General features: G+C 41.8%; 1 protein-coding gene across 2 annotated transcripts in view; it reads left to right on the forward strand.

The window, feature by feature from the left end:
- Positions 1–26,172, forward strand: part of samd12 (sterile alpha motif domain containing 12) — a 112,391-nt gene that overhangs the window by 5,248 nt on the left and 80,971 nt on the right. For both annotated transcript variants that reach the window (XM_073483955.1, XM_073483954.1), the window contains exon 2: positions 16,215–16,423. In XM_073483955.1, coding sequence (XP_073340056.1) covers positions 16,215–16,423 — 209 coding nt within the window. The remainder of the gene's footprint in view (positions 1–16,214; positions 16,424–26,172) is intronic.

The raw sequence follows: 26,172 nt of genomic DNA on the forward strand, positions 1-26,172 counted from the left end.
TCTTTTGTCTTTCAAAAGATCAGATACTGCAGGTAAGACTAAAGCATCTTGGCAGGGAGTGACTCACCTTAAGTAAGGACTAGGCTTGACACAACCTGTGACTTGACTTGCCCAAGAAAAAATGCCTTGCAATGAGACTTGCTCAAGACTTTAAGCAAGTTGCGTTGAGATGCATCGATAATTGTTTTTTATAATCACAGTGTAGCTCTCCGAAATGAAACCATGAGTTTCTCATGGAGACATTCATACCCAGATTGCAACATTTTTGTGGCCCTTGGCACACACCAGACACATTCATCCTGCCCACATACTGAGTGGAATGATGTCGCTTGGGTGGTCCGCTCCTGTTTGCCAGATCTGAGCCACAAGCAGGCCATAGCGTGACCTGATGTCAGCCAAAAGAGACCTGAATAAACCAGAACAGGCCCAAATCTCTGGCAAACAGGAGTGGACCGCCTAAGTGCCATCATTCCACGTGGCATGTGAGCCGGATGACCATGTCTGGTACAGTTTTTGCAATCTGGAAAGTGTCTGCACATGTGAAAATTGAACAGAGAAAAAAGAAAGGTAGAGACGCAAGTTCAAACCTTTGCTCAATTTCCTCCTCTGTGGGAACTTTGACAACAGGAAGATGTGCGTCAGCAGTTCTGACGGAGCATACCGACATCTTAAGACCGCCGGTAGCATTATGTCAAAACTTCAGCATCCTACTCATCGATTCCAGCGAGACCAGCACTTTGGCACAGCAGGGGTACAGAGATAGACGGCAACTTGAACCTGACTTCATCTTTTTTACAATCCAAAGTCATCCGGGAAAGCACTTGGCGGGGCACTCAAATAAGCCTAAATTGCCAGTAGATTACCTTGCAGCATGAACAGTGTGGCATTATGTTAATTCTACTGTTTTATTTGAAAAGAGCAAATTATGCCTGCTGTGATAACTTTCCAAAGTTGCCTCAAAGGGGAATACATCGCAGCACACTCATGCGCGCCCATTTTTTATGATGCGGCGCTATTTTAAGCAAAACTGCTTGTGGATTCTCACCTTTATTGGACAGCTGACAGCGTATAAACAAACAGGGAAGGTCTCCAGCAGCAGAATGTCATATCAGGCAGGCTATAAGAGGGCGACACGACCTCAGGGCGAGAATGAAGAGCTATGTTTCATTCAGGCAAGCGACGGATGCGTATACATGTGCATACAGTCGTGGAAAAGAGGCAAGAAGTGGAGCCAGTGTCCAGCCACAGCAGTGTTTACCCCCGTGGCTGAGGCTGTTCATTTCACTCCTTCTCTCTTGCATCCTTGCGTCAAGCCTCCTTGATATGTCCTGCCCTGCTCCGCCTGCCTGTGCACCCATTCAGAAAACTCATTTCAAATCCGTCCCCGGGATCTGGCCCAGGAATAGAATTAGTAGAATAAACATGTTTATTTGAGTCGGTGGAATAGGATTACATCTTTAGTCGAGTTAATCAGGAGTCGCAGCGGTGAAGGAGCGTCGCCCCGACCTTACTCAGCAGGAAATGGGATTAAGATGACAGAAGATGTTTGAAATGTCACAGGAGAGCAGCGTTGTGTAATCCTCCCTCGGGTGGACCGACGGCCATGTTTGATGCAACACGCTAAAGTGCTGCCGCGTGGAATTTCGAATGAGAGCTAAGCAGAAAATAAAAAGATGGAAAAAACAAGTCGTGTTGGGCACAGAGTTGTCCTCCAGCATTCACACATTAGAGTCTCATCGACACACTTCTCCTCCCTCGCACCTGAGAGAGGATCTGTCGAGCAAACGTCAGGAGGCTACTCATTACAATTCTATCGGATCTGTCTCCGGCCTGAGCGCTTCAGCCGGGCTCAGCTTGCATCGCTGTGTCTGACTGTCAGCTGGAGAGAACAGAGTGCGGTGCCCAGGTGGATTAACCTGACTGACACTTTGTTTTCAAGCAGAATTTGTGGGAATGGACTCGTTCAGTTCCACTCGCACCAGTGAAATGCCCAGTGAAAAAAAAAAGCTGAGTCAAGGCAGCGAAACAGAACCACAGAGCAATAAATCAGATGTTGAGAGTAATGCAAGACTAAGCTTTTGTCACTTCTGTTTTATATGTTTTCTTGTTTGGCGTGGCGCTGTATCAAAGAATGGACCTGAAACAATGAGCCTCCTTTCATTGCAGACTGTGAAATGTGATAACGTCGTCTGTGAACAAGGCCTGTCGTTTTTTAAAGCAAAAATGCAAAAAGTGTTCCGGTTTTAAGCTTCTCGTGTGAATAATTGCTGGTTTTTAAACATCTGTTGTGAAACTGAAGCTGAATATATTTTGGTTTTGGACAAACCAAGACATCTGAATGTGTCATCTTGAGTCAGATTTTAATTAGGCTTATTCCCATAACGATACCAGTATCAGGAATGCTGAATCAGGAATCGGCGAGTTTCGAGTCAATGCGATTCGACAATTCGATACCAGACCCTGCCTTTTCACTGAACGAGAAGACAATATGCATAAATGGCGAGCAATTTCTTTTTTTCTTACTATTTTATAACATTATATAGACTAAATAAGTTGCTTAATTGGAACCCTGCAATAGAAATGGTCCCCCATGCCTACATTGGTATTTATGCTGATTGTAATGTCATTTTTTGGACTATCTTCAAATATCTTCATATCTCTACAATCTTTACAACCTAAGCTAAAAGCTTATGTAAGTCAGTAAACCATAAAAAAATGACAATTAATACAATTGTTATACATTTTAAGAAATATTTTTTACAAAATAAAAGCAGTACACATTTGTTCAAAAGATTTCTAAACATAGAAACATGAACAAAATATTTCTAAACACAAACCCAACAACACCTGACCAAGGTAGCTGCTACACAGTAGACTTAATGCCCCTTAAAGGTGCACAATGGGTCTTACAGTATGTAGTCCTATATTCCTGAACTGTAGAAGCTATAGATGGGCATGTGCTCTTAACTCAAAATACAAGCATGTTTGGCTCTAATGGTTACGAACACAAGTGTAACATATGACTTTTAAGTAGATATAAAAGTCATGTTAGCTCTTGTTACCTGTAACTGTATCAGCACCTCTGTCAGAGCCAGGCTAGCTCATCTTTAGGCTAAGCTAAGATAAGCAAGAAAGCAAACAAGCATATTTCCCAAAATGCCTCAAACTATCCCTCAGTCATAGGCGCCATTTGTCGGGGTTTTATACCCTCCCAAATGAAAGTTTGGGCTGAATTAACTTAGCCTTTTATAGCTTATATTATTATTTAAATTATTAATGTTCACAGTGGGGTTTTTTGTTGCTCTGGCTCTCAGCTGGGTGCCCCTGTGGAGCGGGACTGTGTGCACAAAACAAGGTCATCAAATGTAATTAATAGAAAAAATGAGTGCGACTATGTGCTTTGTGCTGAAGAGTTGAAAATATATTTGAACGCCTGCAGGGAAGGGGCAAAGATGCACTCAGTCGGAGCATGCAGAGTCTCTTCTCACCTTGACGTCATCTAACATTACCTACATTTCTTCTCCCCCCTCCCCAATGGTTAACCCAAGACAGCACCAATGAAGACAGTCCAAGTAAGTTTGAAGTAATTAGTACTTGATCTGGAAAACTACATTCTCTTCTGATATTGTTAGCTTATATAAGCACAGCCAGGTGGAGAACACATTGGGGATTGTAGTCATTTCCATATTCATGCTGCACCTGCGCTAAGATCTCTCACTCGGTGTGTGAAAGTGTCACCTGTAGCCTCGGGATGTGTTGTGCCACGGCTCTATCAACTCCAACTGTAAGCCACTTTCTGCACTTGACACACTTGCACATGCTGAAGCAGAGCGATGAAAGAGGGAAACGGTGTAGATTGTTCCGCATTTAGATCTGATGAATATGCAGATGAGCGACGGCTAAATGGCGAGAGGACTCGTCTTTGTTTTATGCGAGTTCTCTGTCGCATCGACCTCTATTCAGGCCTTTAATGCACTGCAACATTAACCCGGCTGACAGCGTGGGTCCTTGTCTGTGTCACCAAACAGGGCAGAACAAAATCTACAGTACACTGTAGCTTTATCGACCTCCGTGAAGTATGAGCGTCGGGCAGATTAAACTCAGGGGAGGAGATAAATATCGCTCCAGTCATTCATCGATCGTGTCAGCGTTGTAAATCACTTCCAGCCCTCTTTTCTCTCTCACAAACGACGACCTTTGTGCTTTTTTTTGTGAATATTCTGCATCATTTGGCACCCCTGCTGTGTCGAGTGCAGAGACTTGGCGGCTTGTCAGCTCCGGTCCCTGATGACCGTGGAGTTTCTCTGGGCTCTGTTCTGCTGACTGATTGAAGCTGCAGATCTGCGATGGTTTGTGTGTCACTGAGTGGGCACAGATGGAGGGGGTCAGGTGAAGGCAGTCATTATGTGGAATGGTGCTGCAGAGCTTGTTCTTCTGACATTTTAAAGGGTGGAGCTCATGCAGTATCTAATTTTAGACAACAGTAATGCTTACTTGTATATTGGGAAATGTATGCATACGCTGTTTTAGGGGGTTTAGAAGGTCATTCAGGTAGGAAATGTACTCCATGTCAAGTTGTGATGCAGAAATCTTATATCAAGTTTTGTTTGCCACCTACAGCTGTGCTGCAGATGTCTGAAAACAGCTGGACAGCAGCCGAGAAAGACTGAAAAGCGCAGATTGAAAAGGGTTAATTGTAATTGTTAGTATTCGTGTGTTTCGAGAGATCCGCTGGCAGCAGATTACAGCTAATTAAAACAGGACTAATTTAATCACTTGAATCACTTAAGAGCTCAATCGTAATGTTTGTATTCATAGTTTCTTGTAATGGTTTAGTAAAACACTTTCAGGACTCAAATGCATGACTCAGAGGCCAAAAAGTTAACTAAAAAGTGAACTTAAGAGTTCACCGTGTCGGCGGTCAAAATAAAAACCGACTTCAGCAACAACAGACAGGCAGTCGGCACAAAAAGGGCAAAGCAGGACGGTTAAAAGTCCACAAAGACACCCGAAAGGTCATGATGAGTCAGACCAGGCAGGAGGAAGACAGCCGGACTGCCAAAGCTGAATGGCATCGTAGACGATCTCGCAGGGAAAAGAGCAGGTAAATAAAGGCTGAATCTAAATGTCTGACTCACGGACTTAATGGGGCTGTTCCTGGGGAAATCCATGAGAGCCTGAGTAAATCCTCAGTTAACCACAGTTAAGTCCACAAGGGGCCTCGAGTGAACTTGTGCAGACTTCTAGAGATTCTCCGTTAGTTGCAAAGTGCACCAGAACTTACTTGCAAGATAATAGTTATAATCATTTTTTAAAAACAATCACCAGAATGAATGATGGCACTGGATATTTCTGCAAAGCATGAATATGTTGAAACTTTACATTTCTTTTTGTTTAGTTTTCTGTTGTATGTTGTGACAACGCTGTGTTTATGGTCTGGTTAGGTTTAGGCACTAAAACCACTTGGTTAGGGTTAGGAAGAGATTTTATTCTATATTTTGGCTAATATACCTGTTTTTTGTCGCCACAAACACGGCTGGAAATTCTCCAAGTCTCCTTAAAATGACCCAGTGATCTCATGCTTACAAATGTTGAAACGCAGTCTCGAACTGTAGTCACTGGCTTGGCAGCTTTCTCACCTGTAACTCCACCACCGTTCCCTCCAAATCAGATATGACAGTCGGGTCATAAACACTCAATGCGAACGTGATATGACATAATTTGCAGAAATGTCAATATCGTACTGAACATGACACTTTTACAAATGTAACTGTATCGGTGGTTTGCAGAGACCTTAACTGCCAACATTTTATCCTGCTGACTGAGCTGCTGTATTGATGTAGTGAGGTTTTATATGTCACAAACAGGAAATGCAGATGCTGAATTATTTAACATTTCAAATCAGCAAAGTCAGAAAGTCAAAAGTGGCTTCTTGTGCATCTTATGATGTGACGTTGCACATACTTGTGCAGCACCTCCATGCTGATACTGTAATTCCTTTACATCAGTGCTGACATTGAGATAGTTTGGTCTGATCGTATTTATTGAACAGAAGTCTGTGAAAGTTGGCAAATCAAACTTCGAGAAGGTGAAAGGTTAAAGAGACGTGTAACATATTGTCTTACTGTGGAGACCCGGTGAAATCCTAAACTTTCCCCTTCATCTGCAGTAGTTCCTGTTGCGGTTGCCAGAAAGAGGAAGTTTGTGTCTCTTATCAAATATTTATAGATGTTACTCGGCTCTAAATTAAAACAATCTATTTTTGCCGCCCCTTTTACTGTCTGCCTTTGAAGCAGAGCACGTTAACAGCTCCATGCCTGGGATACATGCTTCACGGCGAGCCAAAGTGAACCGCGGTTATATTTAGCTCATGTGTGTTTGTGCTGTAAAAGTGGGTCATTTCACTCCGTCTTTTTGCTCCCATCTTCTCTGACTCAGTTTGTCTGTCTTTCTCAGTCTCACTTTCTCTCTCTCTCTCTCTTCCCCCTACAACTTTTCTTCTTTCCCACCCTCTCTCACTTCTCATCCCCTCCCTCCTTTTTCCTTTTGCTTCTTATCCCTCCCTCGCCCCTCTCCGCAGCTGAGAAATGTTCAAAGCCGAGCACATCTGCGCCTGCTTGACACAGGACCAACCAGTCAGAGCTGATCCAGCCCCGGGGTTGGAGAGGGCAGTCTGTGAAGTTTGAGCACAGTTAACTTTTGATAGGATGTCAGGGTGAATTAAAAGCCCCACAGAGAGTCTCGTTGGCTGGATAACTTGTTACATGACTTCACTTTGATAGTTAGTCATGCAGGCAAACCTTATTGTCTCTGCAGCTGACATATTAACAGATAACTAACTCATAAGCATATATGAGTAAAGAAAAATGGGTATAAAACAATGCTTTAAGGCTGCTCTTATGTGTTTCTTGTGTTAATTACATGCTGCCCCACTGTGTTATTGTATTTTAGTCAACCAGTAATTGTGCAGGTTTTCACTTGTGTCTCTATTCTCAGGCAGCTCAGACTAGTGAGTCTCTTGTGCAGGCTTTGTGTGCGTTAATGAATGCGTCAAAGCCACTAAGCCTAAAAGGAACTTGACAAGAATTCCTCCAGATGCCATGTCTTGTTAGTTATGGATCATTAGATATATATCACCAGGCTACACTTATGCAACAGTCTTGAATTTAACCCTTCCATGCCGACATGCTAAGCTTGAAACCAAGACAAAGCTAACAGTTAAATAAAAAATACAGAAAGCCCATTATTTTGTATTTCAATCAGCCCACTAATAACACGTACAGTGGGACAAATTAGTTCAGATGAATGCTTTTAAATCCAGCGACGGCAGAGCTGACTCACTGCGTGTTGTGTTCAGTGAACGTTACCTGAGCTCACCTGTGCCTCTTTGATCAGGTTGCAGATCTGGCTCACACATTTAACGTTGCAGCAGTGACTCGCGGATCCGTCAGGTTAACGGTCTCACGCCCTACTTATTTCAGAGTTTGAAACAGAAACACCTAAACCATGTGAGGCCTGGAGCGGAATACCTAGCGGGCTTATGTAACCATGTGCTCTCGTTCCTGTGAAAGCAGCAACACCTATTCGGTCTGACACTTAGAATCAGCTTTAGGTAAACTTTCAACATGTTGTTGAAAGAATGACACTTCAGTTTTGTTTGTTTTCAGGAAGCACTTGAATATAAAATAAAAAGGCTCTCTCTCTGAGCTGAGCATAACTTAGTGCCAACACTGGGCACAAAAACCACTTGGTAAGGGTTTGGAAAAGATCATTTTTTGGCTTAAAACACCCACTTTCATCACCAGGCACCCAACTAGAAATGTCCCGACCTCTCGTCAAAAACACCCACTTTATGTCACCACTAGGATTGGGCAGTAATACGATAATACAGTACTCCAGGGTATTTAAAATAGCTTTCATTACTGTCACAAAAAACTCTGCTATGCAAAAGAGTGTTTGTCCAGCAGCACCACTGACTGTGTGATTGAAGATGCCGGAAAAGCGATGACAGAACTTTTTGTAAATAATGTAATTTGTCAAAACGTCAAAACTCACACTCATGCATCACTTGACAGCCTCTCCTCAAAAGGGAGAATTTTCCGGCTTGTACTCTACGCTGATACAGGGGACTGTGACCTGTAGTTTCCCCAGTAAACACACCACCCTCTTCAGTTGTTGCAGTCTGACCGGCTGTAGGTGCGTGTATGGCATTAATTCACTAATGAAAACTAAATTGTACGAAAAGACGTGCATCCGCTCAACACATCATGTGTTTCCAACTGGCATCTGTCACACAAAAAGATCGTAATCAATTATCAGAAATGCCAAATTTCTCAAATGTTATTTTTCTCTCAACACAAGCAGCCGTGATGGAACTCTGCCCACAAAGCAGTTTAAAATTAGCAACATTTCATATTTAATTCAGGAATTATCTCATTAAAGTTAAGTCAACAAGATTACAAATCTGAGCGGACATCTGATGCCAGCGTTTGGCACTTTGGCACACAGTTTTCACTCATCGCTATGCACATATTTGATCACTTCTAAAACATATTGAGATTTGATACCCGGCCCTAATGATGCAAGTGTTCAGCTGTTGCTGATATTCGCCGAAGACAGTGCTATTTAGCAAATCAATCATGAGACAAACTAAGACTGCATGAGAGACTTTTCTTCTAAAAAAAAATGCTTTGAAAAAGAATAAACCAGAAAGAAGAGATCATCCACACACATTTCCTCTTTCTCCTGAATTTAATCTGACTGAGCAGCGAGCTCGTCCTACAGGCTCCTGTCCAAAAACATCCGATCCTGCGGGCGATGTGCTTCTCTCCCTGTCTCTCTCTACCCTTCAAAGATATTCTAATTAGTACTTTTGTAAGCGTGTAACAAGGATCTGACTGTGTCGTCTTCCCCCCACTGATGGAGATACTCTTGTCGAGGTCCTCAGGCGCAGTCTCCTCACACATTCACACTTTCACACACACTTTCTCACATTTATTCTAATCTGGAGAGCAGACGATGGACTCAATTGACAACCCGTGTAGATTCACCAGGTTTGTTCGCTTTCCCAGAGCAGTCTGGGTGAGAATCAGCAGTGCATGCAGCGTTACTGTAGGGAGGCGTTTCTGCAGCTTGTGCATGCGTCTTTGTCTCCGTATGCACATGCATGGAAATCATAGGGGACGCATGCAAATATGTGCGTGTGTGCCTGTGCATGCATGAGTGTGTGTTAGCTGATTGGAGAGAGAGATGACAGATGGAGGAAGCTGACCGGCTCTGTGAAAAATATGTGCCAATCCACACATTCATTGCTGAACTGCTTAGTTATTTTGAGTGTCGCACTGATTTGTGATTCAGCTCCAAGCCACTGCTAACATACAAAAAGACTAACAGCTGCGCGGATGACTGAAATGTCATTTTGCCTAAATCCTGCCAGTTTTGGTGCCAGTCCACCTCTTCAAATTCCCAAGAGCATCTGTTGGCACAGTTGGTTTGGGGATGAATGCACCCACACGTCCTTCCTGTCCCGTGCACATGCCGATTAACCGATTGTTATTAGCTTCACCTTTTTCGCTAAACGTCCTGGAAGCAGCCAAAAGAACAAAGGTCTCGTAGCTGCAGTGCAGAGTTGGTACAATCTCCACGGTCATCTGGCCCGGCTTACCCCGGCCTCTATCTCCAGGCTTTGTTTCTGGGTCACACAGTTGATTCTATTCACAAACAATTCATTCTGCTCCACTTTGAGAGTCAGCCAAAGAGAAAGAGATCACTACAAGCCTGAGCGCCCACACAGAGCAAACTTCACTTTTGATTATGGACCCACTACTGGTTTCACTTTGAACCAGCTCGGGCTGTGAAACACAGCCTCTGGAGTCAGCACAGAAAAACGCCGTTTGGCTTCTCCCCTCGCCCCAGCTTGTTACAGGCATTTTCTTTCAACTGGGTTTCTGCCATTGGTGCAATTTTATGGGAAGATAGGGAGAGATATCAGCCCAAAATAACTGAATATAAATAATTTCCCTTCCACTGTTAACCCTATTTAATGTTCAGTTGAGAGAATCACTTGGCCAGTCTCAAACTTGACACTTTACAACTTGTCTTTTAAATAACAGAGCGAACATGAACGTCAGACTGCAACCGAGATACTCAGCTGATATGTATGGAATCATATTCAACAAATAATGACCAATGATATCCTCATAGAAATAAGCATGTCATTGGATTTATTTTTTGTATTTAACAGAACATGAGTTTATAAAATACAACCAATTGTTTATTATTAAACCAGCGGCCTAACTTCTCACATGCTTTTATTTAAATAATTGTTCAAAGGTTAAAATGATCCTAGACCAAGACTAGAGAAAAGTCCAAAAAGTGAAAACAAGAACTTTGTCTTTCTTTTTCCACCACTGTCTCAAGAGTGTCTAAAGCTGAAACCATCAGTCGATTATTTTGATGAGCGATTATTTGCTCGAGTCATTTTTTAAGCAAAATTACCAACAACTCTCTTTGTTGCAGCTTATCCTTGTTGCGTTTTATCTTATAGTAATTCACTCAGTTCACTAGTTAATTGGACAGAACAAGACATTTTTAAGGCATCAACAAGGAGTCTGGAACAGTGTGACGGGCATGTTTCACTATTTTCTGGTGACTAAATGCTTAATTAAGTAATGAAATGGAGTGCAGATTCATCAGTAATGACAGTAATCGCACTGGAACTTGAAACTACCAGAGAGAGAAAGAATTTCAGATGAAAGACTTTAGTTTTTAATCATTTCATAATTTATTATGTGAGTCAAAAAGTCTGCTTTATGCTCTGCATGCTCCAGCCATTTTCAGAGTCTAAACCATGTTCACGCTGGCAAAATGACATCTACAGATGGCAGCGTGCAGACTAAGATACTGTAGATGATGTGGAGTATTGAAATTATATTATCAGGATTCTGCTCAACATTATGATCCAGCTGATTTTCTTATGGAAACTCCATATGCACCGTCTCCAGGGTGAGAGCTGATTGTGGGCATTACGACTGAACATATGATCCAAATATAGTCAAAATCAATATCAAAGTGCAATATCTGAATCACAGGAGCTGCAACTTTATGATGAAGGTGAAATGTGTCACAACATATTATTATAAGGAGGTCCTACAGAGATCTCCGGGCCGACAAATCATCTTCTCCAGACGTGAGAGAACCTACGTGTTTGGTGCAGACCCCAGCAAAAACTACGTCATCATTTTTCTATTTTATTAAGTGAGAACGAAATGCCAAAACCATCATTAACACTAATTTGTGACTCATATCGCAATTGCATCTCTCAAAAAGTAATCGCTAACCCTTCCCTGCCGATATATAAAGGTTTATAAAACTTCCAGCTGTTTGGGCGAAAGCTAACGTAGCACAGAAAGTCCTGATAGCTGGTTAAGATGTGGTCTTGGTAACAGAGACGTTGAAAATGTGTCTGGATATAGTTTCATCTCCGTCTAATAATACAAGATTATAATGACTAAGCAGTATATTCTGATTATACGCTCCACCACACACAAACACATACACAGTGTTCTTGTCGACTGGTGTTTTATAAAAATCGGACTGGTTGGTAATTGCTGCCTGTACAATAATTAAGAGCAACAGCGTTACGTAAGACTAATCCAATTCTTTTCTTAAGCTTCCTCTCAATAATAGGAATGCATTTAGCCGTGCAGGGATGGAGCTGCTCTTTAACACTTCTGCGTGTGCCCCATTCATTTCCTTCCCCTCATCTCCCCTTTGTTTTACTGAATCTCATTGAGAGAGAAAAAAAAAAAAAAAAAAAAAGGGAGAGGGGAAGAAAGGAGGCAGACATGCTCCCTCATCTATCTCTCTTCCCTCACCCATGCTCACACAGCGCATGTCAGGGAAAAGAGTATGTAATGGTGCTATTTATAGTAACTGTTGCCGTTAAAAAAAAGCATTTTCTGTATCTCATAGCCCCCTATCCGCCCACCCGTCCTCCCTTAAAAGGATGGAGAGAAACACAACTGTCCTCCCTCTGCGTGCGCTGTTGCACCCGCTTCCCTAACCCCTCTCATCATCTTGTCATCGTTCAGTCCTTCTAGCCCTTTAGTCTGCTTGTACCATTGTTTAGATGCTTTTAGCAGAGGGATGTATAATTCATTTCAGCTCCAGAGTTGTTGCACAGCAGTCATGAATCGAGTCGGGGTGAGGAGGAGGGGAGGGGAGAGAGCGGGGCTGGGGAGGCGAGGAGAGAGGAATAAAGAGGCAGTGAGAGGGAGCAATGCTTCGTGCTACGCATCTCAAGTCGTCTTTGTTTAAAACATGGCCTGCTCATGTATATTCTGTCTGTGTGTTTGCAAATGGGGCATCTCAAGACCTGTGGGTCTCTGATCAGAGATCAAAACAGAAGCAGGTGTGCAGCTCTGCCATGTTTGTGATGTGTCACTTTACACGATAATGCGCTGTGATCAGTCCGTCCGCCTTTAGACCAGTGAGTCAGTGTCATTCTGATGCTTTTCAACTCTGGAGAACAAACTTTCAGGATCAATTCTGCATTCAGGATGAATCAAAACAGATCTCAGGTTACAGTAATACACTGTGAAAACACTCCCGAGAAAAAGTCTTGCATCCACAACCTTAGTTAAATGGAAGTGCAGAAGTATTATAAGCAAAAAGTGCTCGTTCTGCAGAAAAATAATAATCATCATAATAATAATCCTAGAGAGTATTAGCATAATGCTAAGTGATAAGTGTACGAACAAGCTAGCAGCTGTTATCTTTTCTTTTGCAGTGATTTAGCCATTTTAATGTCAGGGCTCGCCTCCCCACGTGCAAAACAAGTTCGGCCAACGCTATTTTGAAGCAGGTTTAGCGCCGCCCAAGACAACTGTGATTGGTTAAAGGTACAATAAGTAAGAACTGGCCACCTGTCAAACTGATACTCCAAACAAATAGGGGGCAGCATAGTGTGGGGATACCCAGAGTAACTGCTAACTGCTGCTAACTGTAGCTGCTGTTGTATGTATTAAATATTTAAGAAGTTTGTGAGACGAGTAATTCTGAGTGCTGTATCGTAGGCAACTGGACGTGTTTCAGTTTCTTGAAGACGTTTCACCTCTCCTCACCAAGAGTTGCAGGCTTTTATCTTAGAATTACCATGAGCTGGATGACTGAGAACCTTCATCAACATGGGACAAGTAATGTTTTTTCATGATCCACCTAAATCAGAAACATTTAGTAGATATGTTGAAGGAAACATTAATAGAGCATTGGACGCTGAAGGGTATATGGTAGTAGAAGTATAAGGTAACATAAACTGTAAAACTCCCATCGTTGTATTTCACTTTCGATTTTTTTGTTTTGGCCAGTTTGACACGCGCCACTTGCAATGCGTCCAGAAGCATCAATTCCCCCATTTTTAATTTGAATCGTCCAACAGAAACCTGTGCAGGGTTCAGTGCTCTCTGACAGTACGTATGCTCATGCATCCCCGGAATAATCAATGGGAGGTGCAGAGAAGTGTTTTTTAAATTAGGCCTGAGCCATTTTCAATACAGCTCCGAGAGGGGTGAGGGTGTGATTTAAGGTCACGGCGGAGGACGTTTTCTCATCGAGGTGTGCTTTGAATAAATGCAGTCTGTTCGCCGAATCGTATTGACTGTTTGTACAGAGGACAGGACCACCTACGGTAGCTGTCACAGTCCTGTTATTTGGAACGACAGCACAGATGTTGTTGCTGTTATTGTCTTGTTTCCCATCATATAAAGTGGCTGTAATTTCTCGGCAACTGTGGCCTGACATAAGTCCCTGATTGGCTGTTTTCCTGGACTTGCGGGGCCTGCCAGAAAACAGATTGTTTGACCGATATACGGCTGCCATCTTTTTAATCCCAGCCAACGGCAATTTGTTCCATTCGAACATGTATTTGAAGCCATTTGCACAACACGTTACCCATCATTGAGATGAAATTGTTTTCTTACAACATTAATGTCTGTCAATGGGTGTTCACCTCCGTATGCGACGGTGATGTTCTGTTCTGTTTCTAGTTCGCTCTCGCTCACTCGCTTTCGATTCATTCGAGTAGCGAGATGCTTTGAAAAACGTTCCTCTGACCTTTAATCTACAGAAGGCGAGGCAGCCTTCAGGTGTGATGAAAAGGGTCTTTGTCTCCCCGCGCCACAAAAATGAGCTGCCTGCTGGTGTTTTTTAGAACGAGCGGGCAGACTGCACGATGACAAATGGCCTATTTCAGTGACACCTCACAACTCACTGCTAGCTGTCGCTTCTGTGCCTGTTAACTGGCTGATGAGACAAAAATAGTGCCTGGGCCTGACACTTTGTATGACAAACACAACTAAAAATAATCACTTCATGGAGGAAAAGAGGTACAATGCGAGTTTACTAGACGAAATTGCTGCTTATATGTGACTTCTGTCCTTCATCTCCTGCGAGCTCCACTGAAACATAATCACCCGTACCTGGATAGGAAATGGCTCAGTGGATTTAAAGCCTATCCTTATTTTAAATTCCTCTGCTTGAGATTTGAACTTGGCTGCCAATTTGTCACAACAAGGAAGAGTTTTACTCGGATTTCATGGCTGTGAAATGTTGATCTCTCATTGTGGCTCAGTTTATTAGCAGCAGTCACTGAACGGATGCCTCCCTCTGGCTGAAGATAAAAACCTGCTCCGTAGAGCTCGGTTATCAATCTCGGCTTACAAGCAAGGCACAAGGTCGAGAACTCCATTATACAACTCAAACATCCGCAAAATCTATGCAAACACGCCGTATTTAATTTGTATTCGTGTGTCCTGAATTTGATGCATGTCTGGTGGAAAGTCAAGCTGTGTCCCGAGTCCTTTCTGCATGCTAATTCTGGGTTTTGAATAAATATGTGTTGACACTGGAAAAGTGACAAATTGCTCAAAGAAGGAAGTCTGAATGCTAAATTTACAAGAGTTTTGAGTGTGATGTTGGTGGACGCTATCATAGCTAACAGTTAACAGTGGGGAGACAGCTTTATAAACATCAGTGACACACATTCAAGTTTCCCTTAAAGTGAAGGTTTCTCATAAAAGTGTGTTTACAGGTCTTGGAGAGTATGTCCGTTTGTTGGTTGGTTGGTTTGTAACCAGGATTACACAAAAACTACTGAATGGATTTCCACTAAACTTGGATGGAGGATGGGTCTTGGCTCAGAATAGACCCCAGTAACTTTTGGTGCCGATGTGGATAAAGGGGCAGAATTTTTTCTGTCTTTAACATTGCAAGTTTAAGAGATGTTTTTTGACATTTTCATTAATTTCTCAGGGAATTTAATGCTAAATATCAGGCGTTTTGAGGTAGCATGTAACTATGAGTGCGTACAGTTTGACAGAACCTTGATCTGGTGATCTTAAATTATGGTTAAGCAGTTGTGGGTGGTTTAAAATTTAGAGTTTGATATTGAATTAGGCTTGATTGAATTAAAGGGGACAGTTGGGCCTTGGCGGAAGTATGCACTCTACCATTTTATCACCATTCTAGTTGCTCATGAATTCATCTTTTTATTTATAACAGGAAGAATGTCAAAAATTAAAGTTACGTTTCCAAATTTGAAATTGGCAGTAATACCAGTTGAAAGCAACAAAATGGGACTTCCTGTAAAAGATAGCTAATTTTAGAGTCTCAACTCCAGATTAACTTTTTGGGTTTCCCGTCCGACCCGAGCTGCCAACCCAAAATGTCAGTATTTGATCCATAAAATGTATGGATGGATTACAGACAGTCTGGTATTGGTAGGTAGTATTAAATTATGAGTCTGCTTCAACAGCTACTCACCCTTTCTGTATCATCTGCTGCCATCTAGTGGCATTTCTGCAGCATAGCATTCAGCGTGGGAGGACTCGGGGGTGACTCAACATGCTCGCAGATGAAAATATCATCAGTAGATCCAGTAACATAAAATTATAAAGCAGTTGAAAAACCCTTTAAATCCTTCAAGAATTTATTTGGGATACTATTAAGCAGATCATACAGTTTTATTTTGGAAGCCAAACAGACTGAGAAGCACTTATATTTAAGCATTTATGCAGTAAAGTACAACTTTTTTACATTCCTACAACAACCAGAGTGATTAGAGACTAAATACCTCTGGATACATAAATGTTATACATACTAAGTACTAATTTAGTCGTAATATGCTGCTCATCCAGTCGTTTATTTCCTCCATCCAGCTGTTCACTGTAACCTGAGCCAGAATGGCATCGACCACCAGATGTGTCCGGAAGACATGACGTCACACCTGGAGGAAGAGGAGGAGTCGGTGGACGCCGGGGCTGTGCTGCTGGACGACGACAGCCCGAGCTACCAGGACGTCAGCCCCCCCATGTACCAGCGACGTTCACCGCCACACCGCTCCGTCTCTGAGTCCGAGCTGACACGGGTAAGAGGCATCTGTTTTATCCAGAAGGCCTCGAAATGTAGATTTTATAACTGTATCTTCCAAGTTATTCTGATGTCAGTTTGTAGAAAAATCTGATAATCCAGTCCCTTCATCCAAGTGTCCATCCCCTGGAGTGTCTTTTGTGATGGTGCCACTTGGGGGCATCAAAGACAAACATTTTCAAGTTCCTGACAAGAGATATAAAAAGAGATCGCATTAAGAAAACGGGTCAGAAATGTAATATCAGTAGTAGAGAGAGTGCAAGGGCAAAGGAGTTTGTCTGCCTGCCTGACTCATTGATCTTTAATCTGACTGTTGGTGGAGGTTAGAATCTATGACCCTGATCATTGCTCTGAAATATATATGTCTGTTGGGCTGAAGTAGCAGACAGGTTTGTAATTGTGCCTTTTCCACTCAGTCTCACCTTTCTGACAGTTTCGTCTTGGATCTATAATATTCCCTAAACTATGTATTATAAATAGTCAAATCTATATCGAGTTGGGAACACAGGGTCAGCAGTCCTGGGCCCTCGGTCATGGCAGGTCCTTCTTACTCTAAAATAATACACTGGAGGGGCCTTTGGCGATAATTTTGTCCTGGGCACATGCAGGACTGTCCTGGTTGTAGCCTATATACTGTGGTGTCACCTTCACGATCAAGGTGACAGGTAGCAGAGGAGTTAGAGGATGATAGAGACACACTGCTACCTGTAGTGTTCCTATAATATTTTTGTGATCATTCAGCGTCCGAGTTACTGAAAATGCAGCCTCAGACCAAACCACCTCTGTGACAAAATATTTCAGGGGAGACTACAGATATAGTTTTACTACAGTTTTATTTATACAGTAATGACGTTTGTGATAATTAGAGATTTTAAAGCTTTAATTTGTTTATTTTGGCCACTTGGGGGCAGCAGAACAGTGACGTTGCTGGCAATAAAACCAACTAATTGACTGAAAATTGTGAATTTCATACTTCAGTTTATGCCCAAAAACCTGCAGAACACATCCTCTGTTGTACTTTATGTTAAGTGCAGCAACTGTTGCTGCTAACAGTGATGCTAACATGCTAAATAATGAGAGTTAACGTAGTGACACCTATACCTAAACATTGAGTTTGAGTCTAATTTTCATTTTCATGTTTCCTTATTGTCACAAGAAATTAATGTTGATGTCCTGGTTTCATTGAAGTGGTTATATTGCTTTAATAACACATTAACTTTGAACTGAAATGATTGTATTCGTGCTCAAATCACAGTTTGTGCACGAAAAACATCCCAGTGCCGTAAACTGGCAACAAATCAAACCCCCACCTTCGTGAAAGAATCCCCTATGTTCCATACATCCAGCACTTCAGTACAAAGACTTTAACGGGGAATAAACAAGAAAAGACGAGCTTTTTGTTTCAGGCTGCGTTTCAACTCTTCCTCTGTGTTTCTGATAATAGATCAAAGGATCCATCATCAGCTATGCAGCGTTACTTCCTCTCCAGAAATAGACCGAGGTTGGGACAGTGGGAGGAGACGCACGCACTCTCATATTCTCTTTTCTCTGTATAAAATCTGCAGTAATCAGCTGTCAATCAGAGCAAGTGGAAGCACTTTAGAGTCAGATGTAGTCCTCTGTGTGCATCCTGGATGAGCTTTTTGAAATGCCAGACAGACTGACAGACAGACGGACAGGTCTGGGTTCAATTAGTGCAAACATACACAGCCAAGATGTCTGTTCTTGTGCTGCAAATGCAATTTAATACGCGGTGTATATAAAGTATCCCTAACATACTATCTGTGCTCTGTGGGTTTTGTGGGCATCATCATGTAATGAAGCTGCAGCTGAGTCTCTGAACTGCATTAGAGACCTGGAGGGCGTTCTTGTATTCGCAGAAATAATTTAACCGTCTGAGCTTTCAGTCTCCGCGTTGTGTCTCAGGAATGCAGTTAAGAATTAGTTTCTCTCTTTGGGGGAAATTCAGTCGGTCAATAACTGCATAAAGACTATAATTACATAGAATGGTAATCTGTTCTATCATGCAACACAGCCACGGGCCAAATGGTATGTATTAATACTTACAGGGTTTGAGCTTCATTAGGAGCTAGATGGGAGGTTTGCAGCATATTAACTTCACTGTTAGCAATTAAAGTCAACAGCAGTTAGATGTTATGTGGGCTGGGCGTGATTCTGACAGAGATCCCTCAGATTTGATCGGAGGTCCGAACACACACCGTCTCCTATGGTGTTGCTTTAGTAGCTACCGTATGTACGGCTAATCCTTGGACATTTACCCCCAAGTTCAACATGACGTTTAATGAGTATTTGGCGTATAACAGGAGCAATTAGTACAATTAAGATGATTTGAACTTTAGATTTCTTTATTGTATTTTTGTTTGTACGTATTGTTGTTGCATGTGGGATTTTGATGATATGCTCACTCTTAAAACTGATGTAGTAATACAGTATCTTGCACTGTATATGTGCCTAAAGGATAAAAGACACAAAATAAGATATGTTTATCTTGCTTGCTGAGGCATAAATCAAATCGTCAGCCAGATTTTTAAGAGTAACTTCACCCGAAAATGAAAATTCAGTCATTATCTACTCGCCTCAATGCTAATGGCAAGTCAGGTGACGTTTTGTAGTCCACAAAACATTTCTGGAGTTGAGACAGTCCCATTTTTTGGCACTATTTTGTAGAAAAACATGTTTCAGGTATCAAACTCAGGTGTTCTGTGTGCTCTTGCAATGACGCTTTGCCCTGAAAATGAAAATGTAGTCTTTATCTGCTCACCCCAAAGCAAAATTGCATTGCAGCATTCTTCGAAACAACTGAAGTAAATGGGGACTTGTTTTAAAACATAAGATAAGATCAGGAAAAGACATAAAATATAAAATGGCTCCATACGGTTTGCATAATCCAAGTCTCCCGATGCCCCGCAAGACATTATTTACACCCTTGATTCAAGCTTGTCCAACCACTTCAGACATGGTGCACGCTAATGCCTTTAGCTTAGCGGCTACAGCGAAGATCCGGAGACTTGGATTATGCTGGATGAGCTGCATGGAGCCATTTTTATATATATATATATATATATATATATATATATATATATATATATATATATATATATATATATATATATATATATATATATAGATTTTCCTATTGCTTCCTTATGTTTTATAAAAAAAAGTCCACATTGACTTCAGTTATTTCAAAGAATGCTGCAGCGCTGTTTTGCTGTGAGGCTCCAGAAATGTTCAGATAATTTCATTTTTGGAAGAACCAGAGTTTGACACCTGAAACATGTTTTTTCTACAAAATAGGACCAAAAAAAATATCTTAAACTGACAAAATCTTGTTTTGACTGGTACCTGAAGAGGTCAAAACTCCAGCAAAGATCGGACTTTGAGAAATGTTCTTTGGAATGTGTTGGTGAAGGCCAGAGGAAACACTGAAAGCATTGCTGCAGTTTTGAGCTTTTCAGACTTTTTTCCCTCTCCGTGCACCAAACCATTACTTTGAACTATCTGATCAAACATTAAGCAAACAACATCTGGCCTCGAAAGTGCCAGATTTTTAACACTCGCTGCTATGCACCCACTTTGGTGAAACGCAAAGAAGCATTAAGGTCTGACAACATGATCGATCTGTAATCTAAAAAATTTCCCTGCAGGGTGAGAAACTTAACTTCTTGTCGGTACAGTTCGCTGAGAAAAAGCTTCTTTTGTTACTATGTCAAGTTTTGTTCCAAGTTTTTCTTTATTTTTAGGGAAAATCAGACGCATTAAATCTCATATCTATTTCGTAATGCCTCAATTAGCTCTGAATAAATGCGCAGACATAATAAATCCAGGCCTCGGTAGAGTACATAGAAGAGAATACGACAGGTCATTTCAGTTCATCACAGCAGCACCGTTCAGTTTTGAATATTAGACCGAAGCTGCTCCCTGGCTCCATTTGTAATGGAGCCGAGGCTTAGCCCCAGATTAAACATGAGGCATAAAACAGCCATTTAGACGCAGTGGATGGCTGTAACATCCATAGCAAATCAGCTCATCTCAGCCGTAATCGATATCAAGCCCAAGGTGAATATATCTTGTTTAGTGTTAACACACCCCACGATGCTTTATGGACCCTGCCGAATCCCAAGGTCGCGCACCGTTCAGGGGCCTTGTGTACTCTCTTTGATGTGCCAGAGTAAAAGTTGGTTCTGCCTGTTAACAAAGGTTCCTTATGAGGGCTTATTAATGCATCCGGTATAGCGTGTCAGCTCTCTGGACACACACACACACACACACACACACACACACACACACACACACACACACACTCGCAGACATATCTCGGTTTCATCCCCGCTCCTGTATGTAACAGATTAATTAATACAGGGAATTTTCATCTCCTGCCAACTTTGGCCGAGAGAAATGGAGCGAGGCAGAGAGAAAGGAAAGTGAGAGAGAGCATGCCAGAGCTGTTAATTAGCTGTGCAGTGGAGATAGGGCCGATGACACAGGGCTCCGTGTCTCAAACAGCCATTCACTCAGTCAACATGACACTAATGGCAGCGGCCCTCCTCCTCCTCCTCCTCCTCCTCCTCCCTCCTCCTCCTCAGTACTTTTCTGTCCAGTCACACTCGAAAAAGAAGTGGCTGCAGTGTTGAGTTGTGACACTAGAGGGTAGTGTGTAACAGTGGATCACACTGGTGTGATGTCAGCAAGTCCAGTGTACACAGAGAGGATCACAGTCTGATGCAGCCTCACAGGTTCTCTGGTTTTCTTAAGTGTTAAATAAATGGAGGAAAGTTATTATAATTATACATACTGGTGAGTCAGGAGCAGCAGTGTTGTGAAAAGTACCCAAAAGTCATACTTGAGTAAAAGTAAAGATGTCATCTTAAAGTAAATTATTTTAAATATATATATATATGTATATATATATATATATATATATATATATATATATATATATATATAATATAAAATACAACTATTTTTCTGGCAATACATGCACTTAACTGTCAAAAGTAAAAGTAAATTGTACATGTATGCATATATACACTATGGGTCGATTATTGGATCAGATATTCAGCATTTTTCTGATTATTCTACTTACATGCTGCTCTGATGCGGCATATAATCTGCAAAGTAACTCGTAACTAAAGTTATCAAATAACTGTAGTGGGTAAAAAAGTACAAAATTTACCTCCAAGATGTAGTGAAAGTATAAAGTAGCAGAAACTGGTAATACTCAAGTACAAGTAGCTCAAAGTTGTGCTTAAATACAGTACTTGAGTAAATATACTTGGTTACATTCCATCACTGCTGTTTCACATTTATAAGCAGTTTATAAACATTAAATAACTGAATAAATGGTTTAGAAAACACTATAGTGTTATTGTAAGCAACTATAAGTTCTTGTGTTTATGATGTAAGCGTTCAATAACCAGGTGCTACTTTCATGAATGACACTTAATGATAACCATCATTAATGAGTGGTAAATTTATACTTAATTACACTTGAGTTAAATGTTTCAAAAACAATTTATTAAACTATTTCAAAGTTTTATAAACATCAGTTGCAACTTTACAATAAATGGTTTATAAAGATGACATCGTTTATAAACAGTGAATTAACTATTACATAAAGTTTTATTAACTATACATTTACCATTTTTTAACAATGGTTATTATACATACTGCTACCATAAGCAGTATATGACTATTAAAAAAGTATATTTTAAAACACTATTATGTAATTGTAAGCAGCCAAAAGGTCTTTAATTGTTTATTGATTTGGTATTTGTCCAGGAAGCGTCGATATCCAGATGCTACTTTATTAACAAGTAACTAAAGACATGATAACAGTTGTTGAAAATACTGTACACCAATAAACAATTAGCTTCTTTAACTACACTATGATGTGATATAAACAGTTTATTATATGTTTATATGCAGCTAATGAAAGCAAAATAGGGGTTAAAGTTAAGCTTTACCAACATAGATCATCACGCTGTGTATCACTTGTCTTTATAACTTCAACTCTCAGTATCACATCACTGAATCACAGTGATGTGATCGATGATATTTCACACTTGCTCTGGCGATGTAAACGTCTCTCTCCATCCTTTTAATGCCACTTTGAACTGAATTGAACAAAATTGATATGCTTTCTCCTTCTATTAATGGCAGAACCTCCAGTTTCTCCTGCATCGCCACTTTCACTCTGCTTTGATTCGGTCTTTGACGACTTTTACTAGACTTCCTCTACTCCCGGCTGGTATTTAAGACAGTCTTTGAAATAAAACTTATTTTTACTGGAGGTTGTAAGTGTAATAAGGAATACTGCTTAAGTCAGCGATATTATTAAAGACTGATATTCGATTTCTGGGGCCGATACCAATAATAGGAAGTAAAAACTTCCAGTATATATTCTACAGTTTAACGATCAGACTGAAACAACAAGAATTTAATAACTATAAATGATCCCAGACATCTTTTTTCTGCATCATTATCTCAATTATTATTATATATTACATCGCCGATACCTATATGTCTGTAATAGGCCAATAATAACAGCAAATACATCTAGTTCGCTAACTACTGCCTGATTAGAGACACATTACACCTCCAATCTCCTTAAAATGGAGCTCCCTTTAAGTCATTATGTCGGAAACTGAGCTGTCCGCCTTGTTCTGATGGACTTTGCAGTCCGTCGTCTCAAATTGTATTTCTAAACCTGATTGGACAACGATTTGGGACTGCCTCGTTCCAAACACAGCCATGTTTCATCTGACAAACAGTATCGCTCCTAATGAAGGCTGCCAGACAGCCGTAATGGTTCTGAACAAAAAGTAACAGCTCTCGCGCTGTCAAAGAGCGATCGAGTATTTGTTTTGCCCTTGTACGCATTTTGCTCAATAAATGAACTCTGCCCACTTCTTTTGTCAGGGGAAATATCCAGGGCTGAGGCTCAGTCTGAGTTATTTCTGTGAAGTAAACAAAAACTAGGAGTCCATTTGGCATTAACCAACGTCATTGTGGTCAGTTTAATACTAAATGCAGGAGATTATTGACCAAACAATGTCATTATATGCGCTAATTGCTGCCTGAGTCAAGATTTTTAATTGAGTGTGAAGCTGTTTGACCCTGCAATCAGCAATCTTGGAGCCAAAATGAAAATCCTGACACAAGAGAAACGATAATACAAAACCAGCCACATTCACCCTCTGAGCCACATGCTGTTTGTCTCTGAGAGCTTTTTAATTCCCGGCTCTCTTTGTATTCCAATACTGTCTTCACAAAGGGGGCCATCATGTGATTGCCTCTTGATTAATTCAGCCGAGCACATTCATATTGGATCTTTAAATGCTTATCAGCGTTAGCGCGATTACATGCTTCATTATGTTAAGTTTTCCACTGTGGTCGCTAATGCGTGGATGTTTATTCCGCACTCTTCTGGTTCACGTTCGGGTTGTGCGTTTTTCTCCCCGAAGGCTTTATTCCTCGTCTTTTAATTTTTTTTATTTTTTTTATTTTTTTGAGGTCGTCCTTGCACTGTTGCTAAGGTAACGTGAAGAATACTGGGAGCTGCACTTGGCTTTCGGTTATCAATTAAAAGCCAAGGACTACGGCGACACACTGAATGCGTGTCGGCTCAAGTGACAATCGGATGGTTTTTTGCATTGCATTCATGTTTTTCCTCATGTGGGTGGTGCCCATGTACATGTATGTGTGTGCGCCCGTTCCCAGGCGTATTGCAGTTGGAAATAAAGCAGGCTTCTCCTCTCACCCCTCCGCTGTCACTCAAATCTCTAATTGGCCCGGAGTCTCTTGAACGCAGCTCTTTGAGCATGATTGTGCTCCTGTTTTCCGTCTCTCTTTCTGCTGTTTTCTCTCCGCCCTTTTGGCTGTGTTGGCTGGCTGGCAGTCAGGAAGGCACCAGCTCACCTATTGTACCGGCCCCGGGAACACAGCTACGGGCTAAATCAGTGCAGAATGTAAAACACAGATGGCCATTGACTCACAAATGGGTTCATGGAAAAATGAGAGAGTCTCCTGTGAGTCCACTGGCTTCTTTTTTTTTCTTTCCTCTGCTTGCTGCCTCATCCGTCAGTCCAGTCGTCCTTCCAAACTCTCCCTCCTCACATGCTTTCAACACACACTGTCCTTCCCTGCACTCCTTCTGCATCCGGGCCTCCCTCTCTCTTTTGTCGCCTCAGGCTCCGAGTCAGGGTTAATTAGCATTGAGTCGAGCTGTGTTTAATGGTTAATGTGGTTTCTTCCCCGCGATGTCGTTCCCTCCCCTCCCTGCAGATTCAGCATCTCTCCACTCAGGCTGCAGAGCGGTCGCATTAAGACCCGTGCCCTACCTGCCTACCTGCCTACCTGCCCGCTCTGGCTGTCTGTCACCTCGCCTACCTGCAGGGGATGTAAGCCCGCATGCCAAAAGCATCATGTACATCTTCCCCAAATTTCTCTCTCTCTCTCTGGGATGCCAGATATAGAGTGAGTGGGAAGGAGCCGTGGCGAGCGAAAGGAGAGAGTGAGGTAGGAGCATATAATAAGAAACAGGTGAGAGGGAGACAGGAGAGATGAGAGCACCAGTATGTGGGGAGAGGAAGTGAGAAAGACAATGTGATAGATCTGACAGGGACAGAGCGAGATTGAATACAGGGGAGAGATGAGAGACAGAGAGGAGGGGGTCGGAGCGAGGAGGCAAAACAGAGAAAATGCTGCCAGTACCTGTTATTCTGCCTTCTCTGGGTGGAGAAGAGAAGAGGCCTCCATTGCTATGCCACACCATACGGCAGCCGGAGAGCAGGCTGAAGTGGAAGGGAGTGGATGTGAAATTTTAATCACCTCTCTCTGTTTGTAATTTTAGTAGCCCCCTCAATCAAAATCAGAAGCATTGCCAGCACTTTCAAGAGCGATCCTTTGGCAGGCGACTGCGCTGAAGGATTTAAAGTAGAGTGGCATCCTGCAGCAAGAGTACAGTGCAGTGCAGAAGTACAGAAAAGTGCACACGTGTGTGTGTGTATGTGCTATAGCGTGTAATTTAATACAACCTCTAATAAATGTCAGAGCTTCACTCTGTTCACAGTGGTTACAACTACAGTACTTGGTACTACAGGTGTTTTTGACCACATCTGCGAAGTAGATACTTGATTAGCCTCCCCGTGTATTGTTTTCATCTAAAGCTCAGCAATAATTCCCTGAATCCCTGAAACATGGGACTTAATCCGTGATCGGCTAGAGTCCATGACATACGCTTTTTCTTACTTTAGATGCACAATATTCTCTTCTGTTGCTAGGGGTCTCCTGTCTATCAAAACAAAACAAAAAAGTCTGCCGAGTGTTGTGTGGGGAGGGCCGGGCGGGTCATTGCTGATCAGAGCTGGTCACTTCTGGAGGTATAAACACCCACAGTCCCATCAAACTGTAGTCCAATACAGAGCCTTTTAATGGCGGGAGGAGATCTCAGAGATTACTCTTTAACTTTGGGGATTAAAAAGTGGATTTATCTGCACTCCTGTTTATAGACCTGACTGTAGCAGGGATCCGCGTAGATGACCTCCGTTGTCGGGTGTTTATGTTTTGTAATGTTGACGGTTGCCTGGAGCTGGAGGGGAAATGTACTTCACTTCATGTATGTAACGTTACAGAGAGGAGAGGGGTAATAAGAGAGAGAACCAGAGTCCCTGGTGAGTGCTGAGTTTAGTGATTGACCTGAATTCAGCCCACACAAACTCCCAT

The sequence above is a fragment of the Pagrus major genome, chromosome 16 (assembly GCF_040436345.1).
Source record: "Pagrus major chromosome 16, Pma_NU_1.0".
Classification (NCBI taxonomy): domain Eukaryota; kingdom Metazoa; phylum Chordata; class Actinopteri; order Spariformes; family Sparidae; genus Pagrus; species Pagrus major.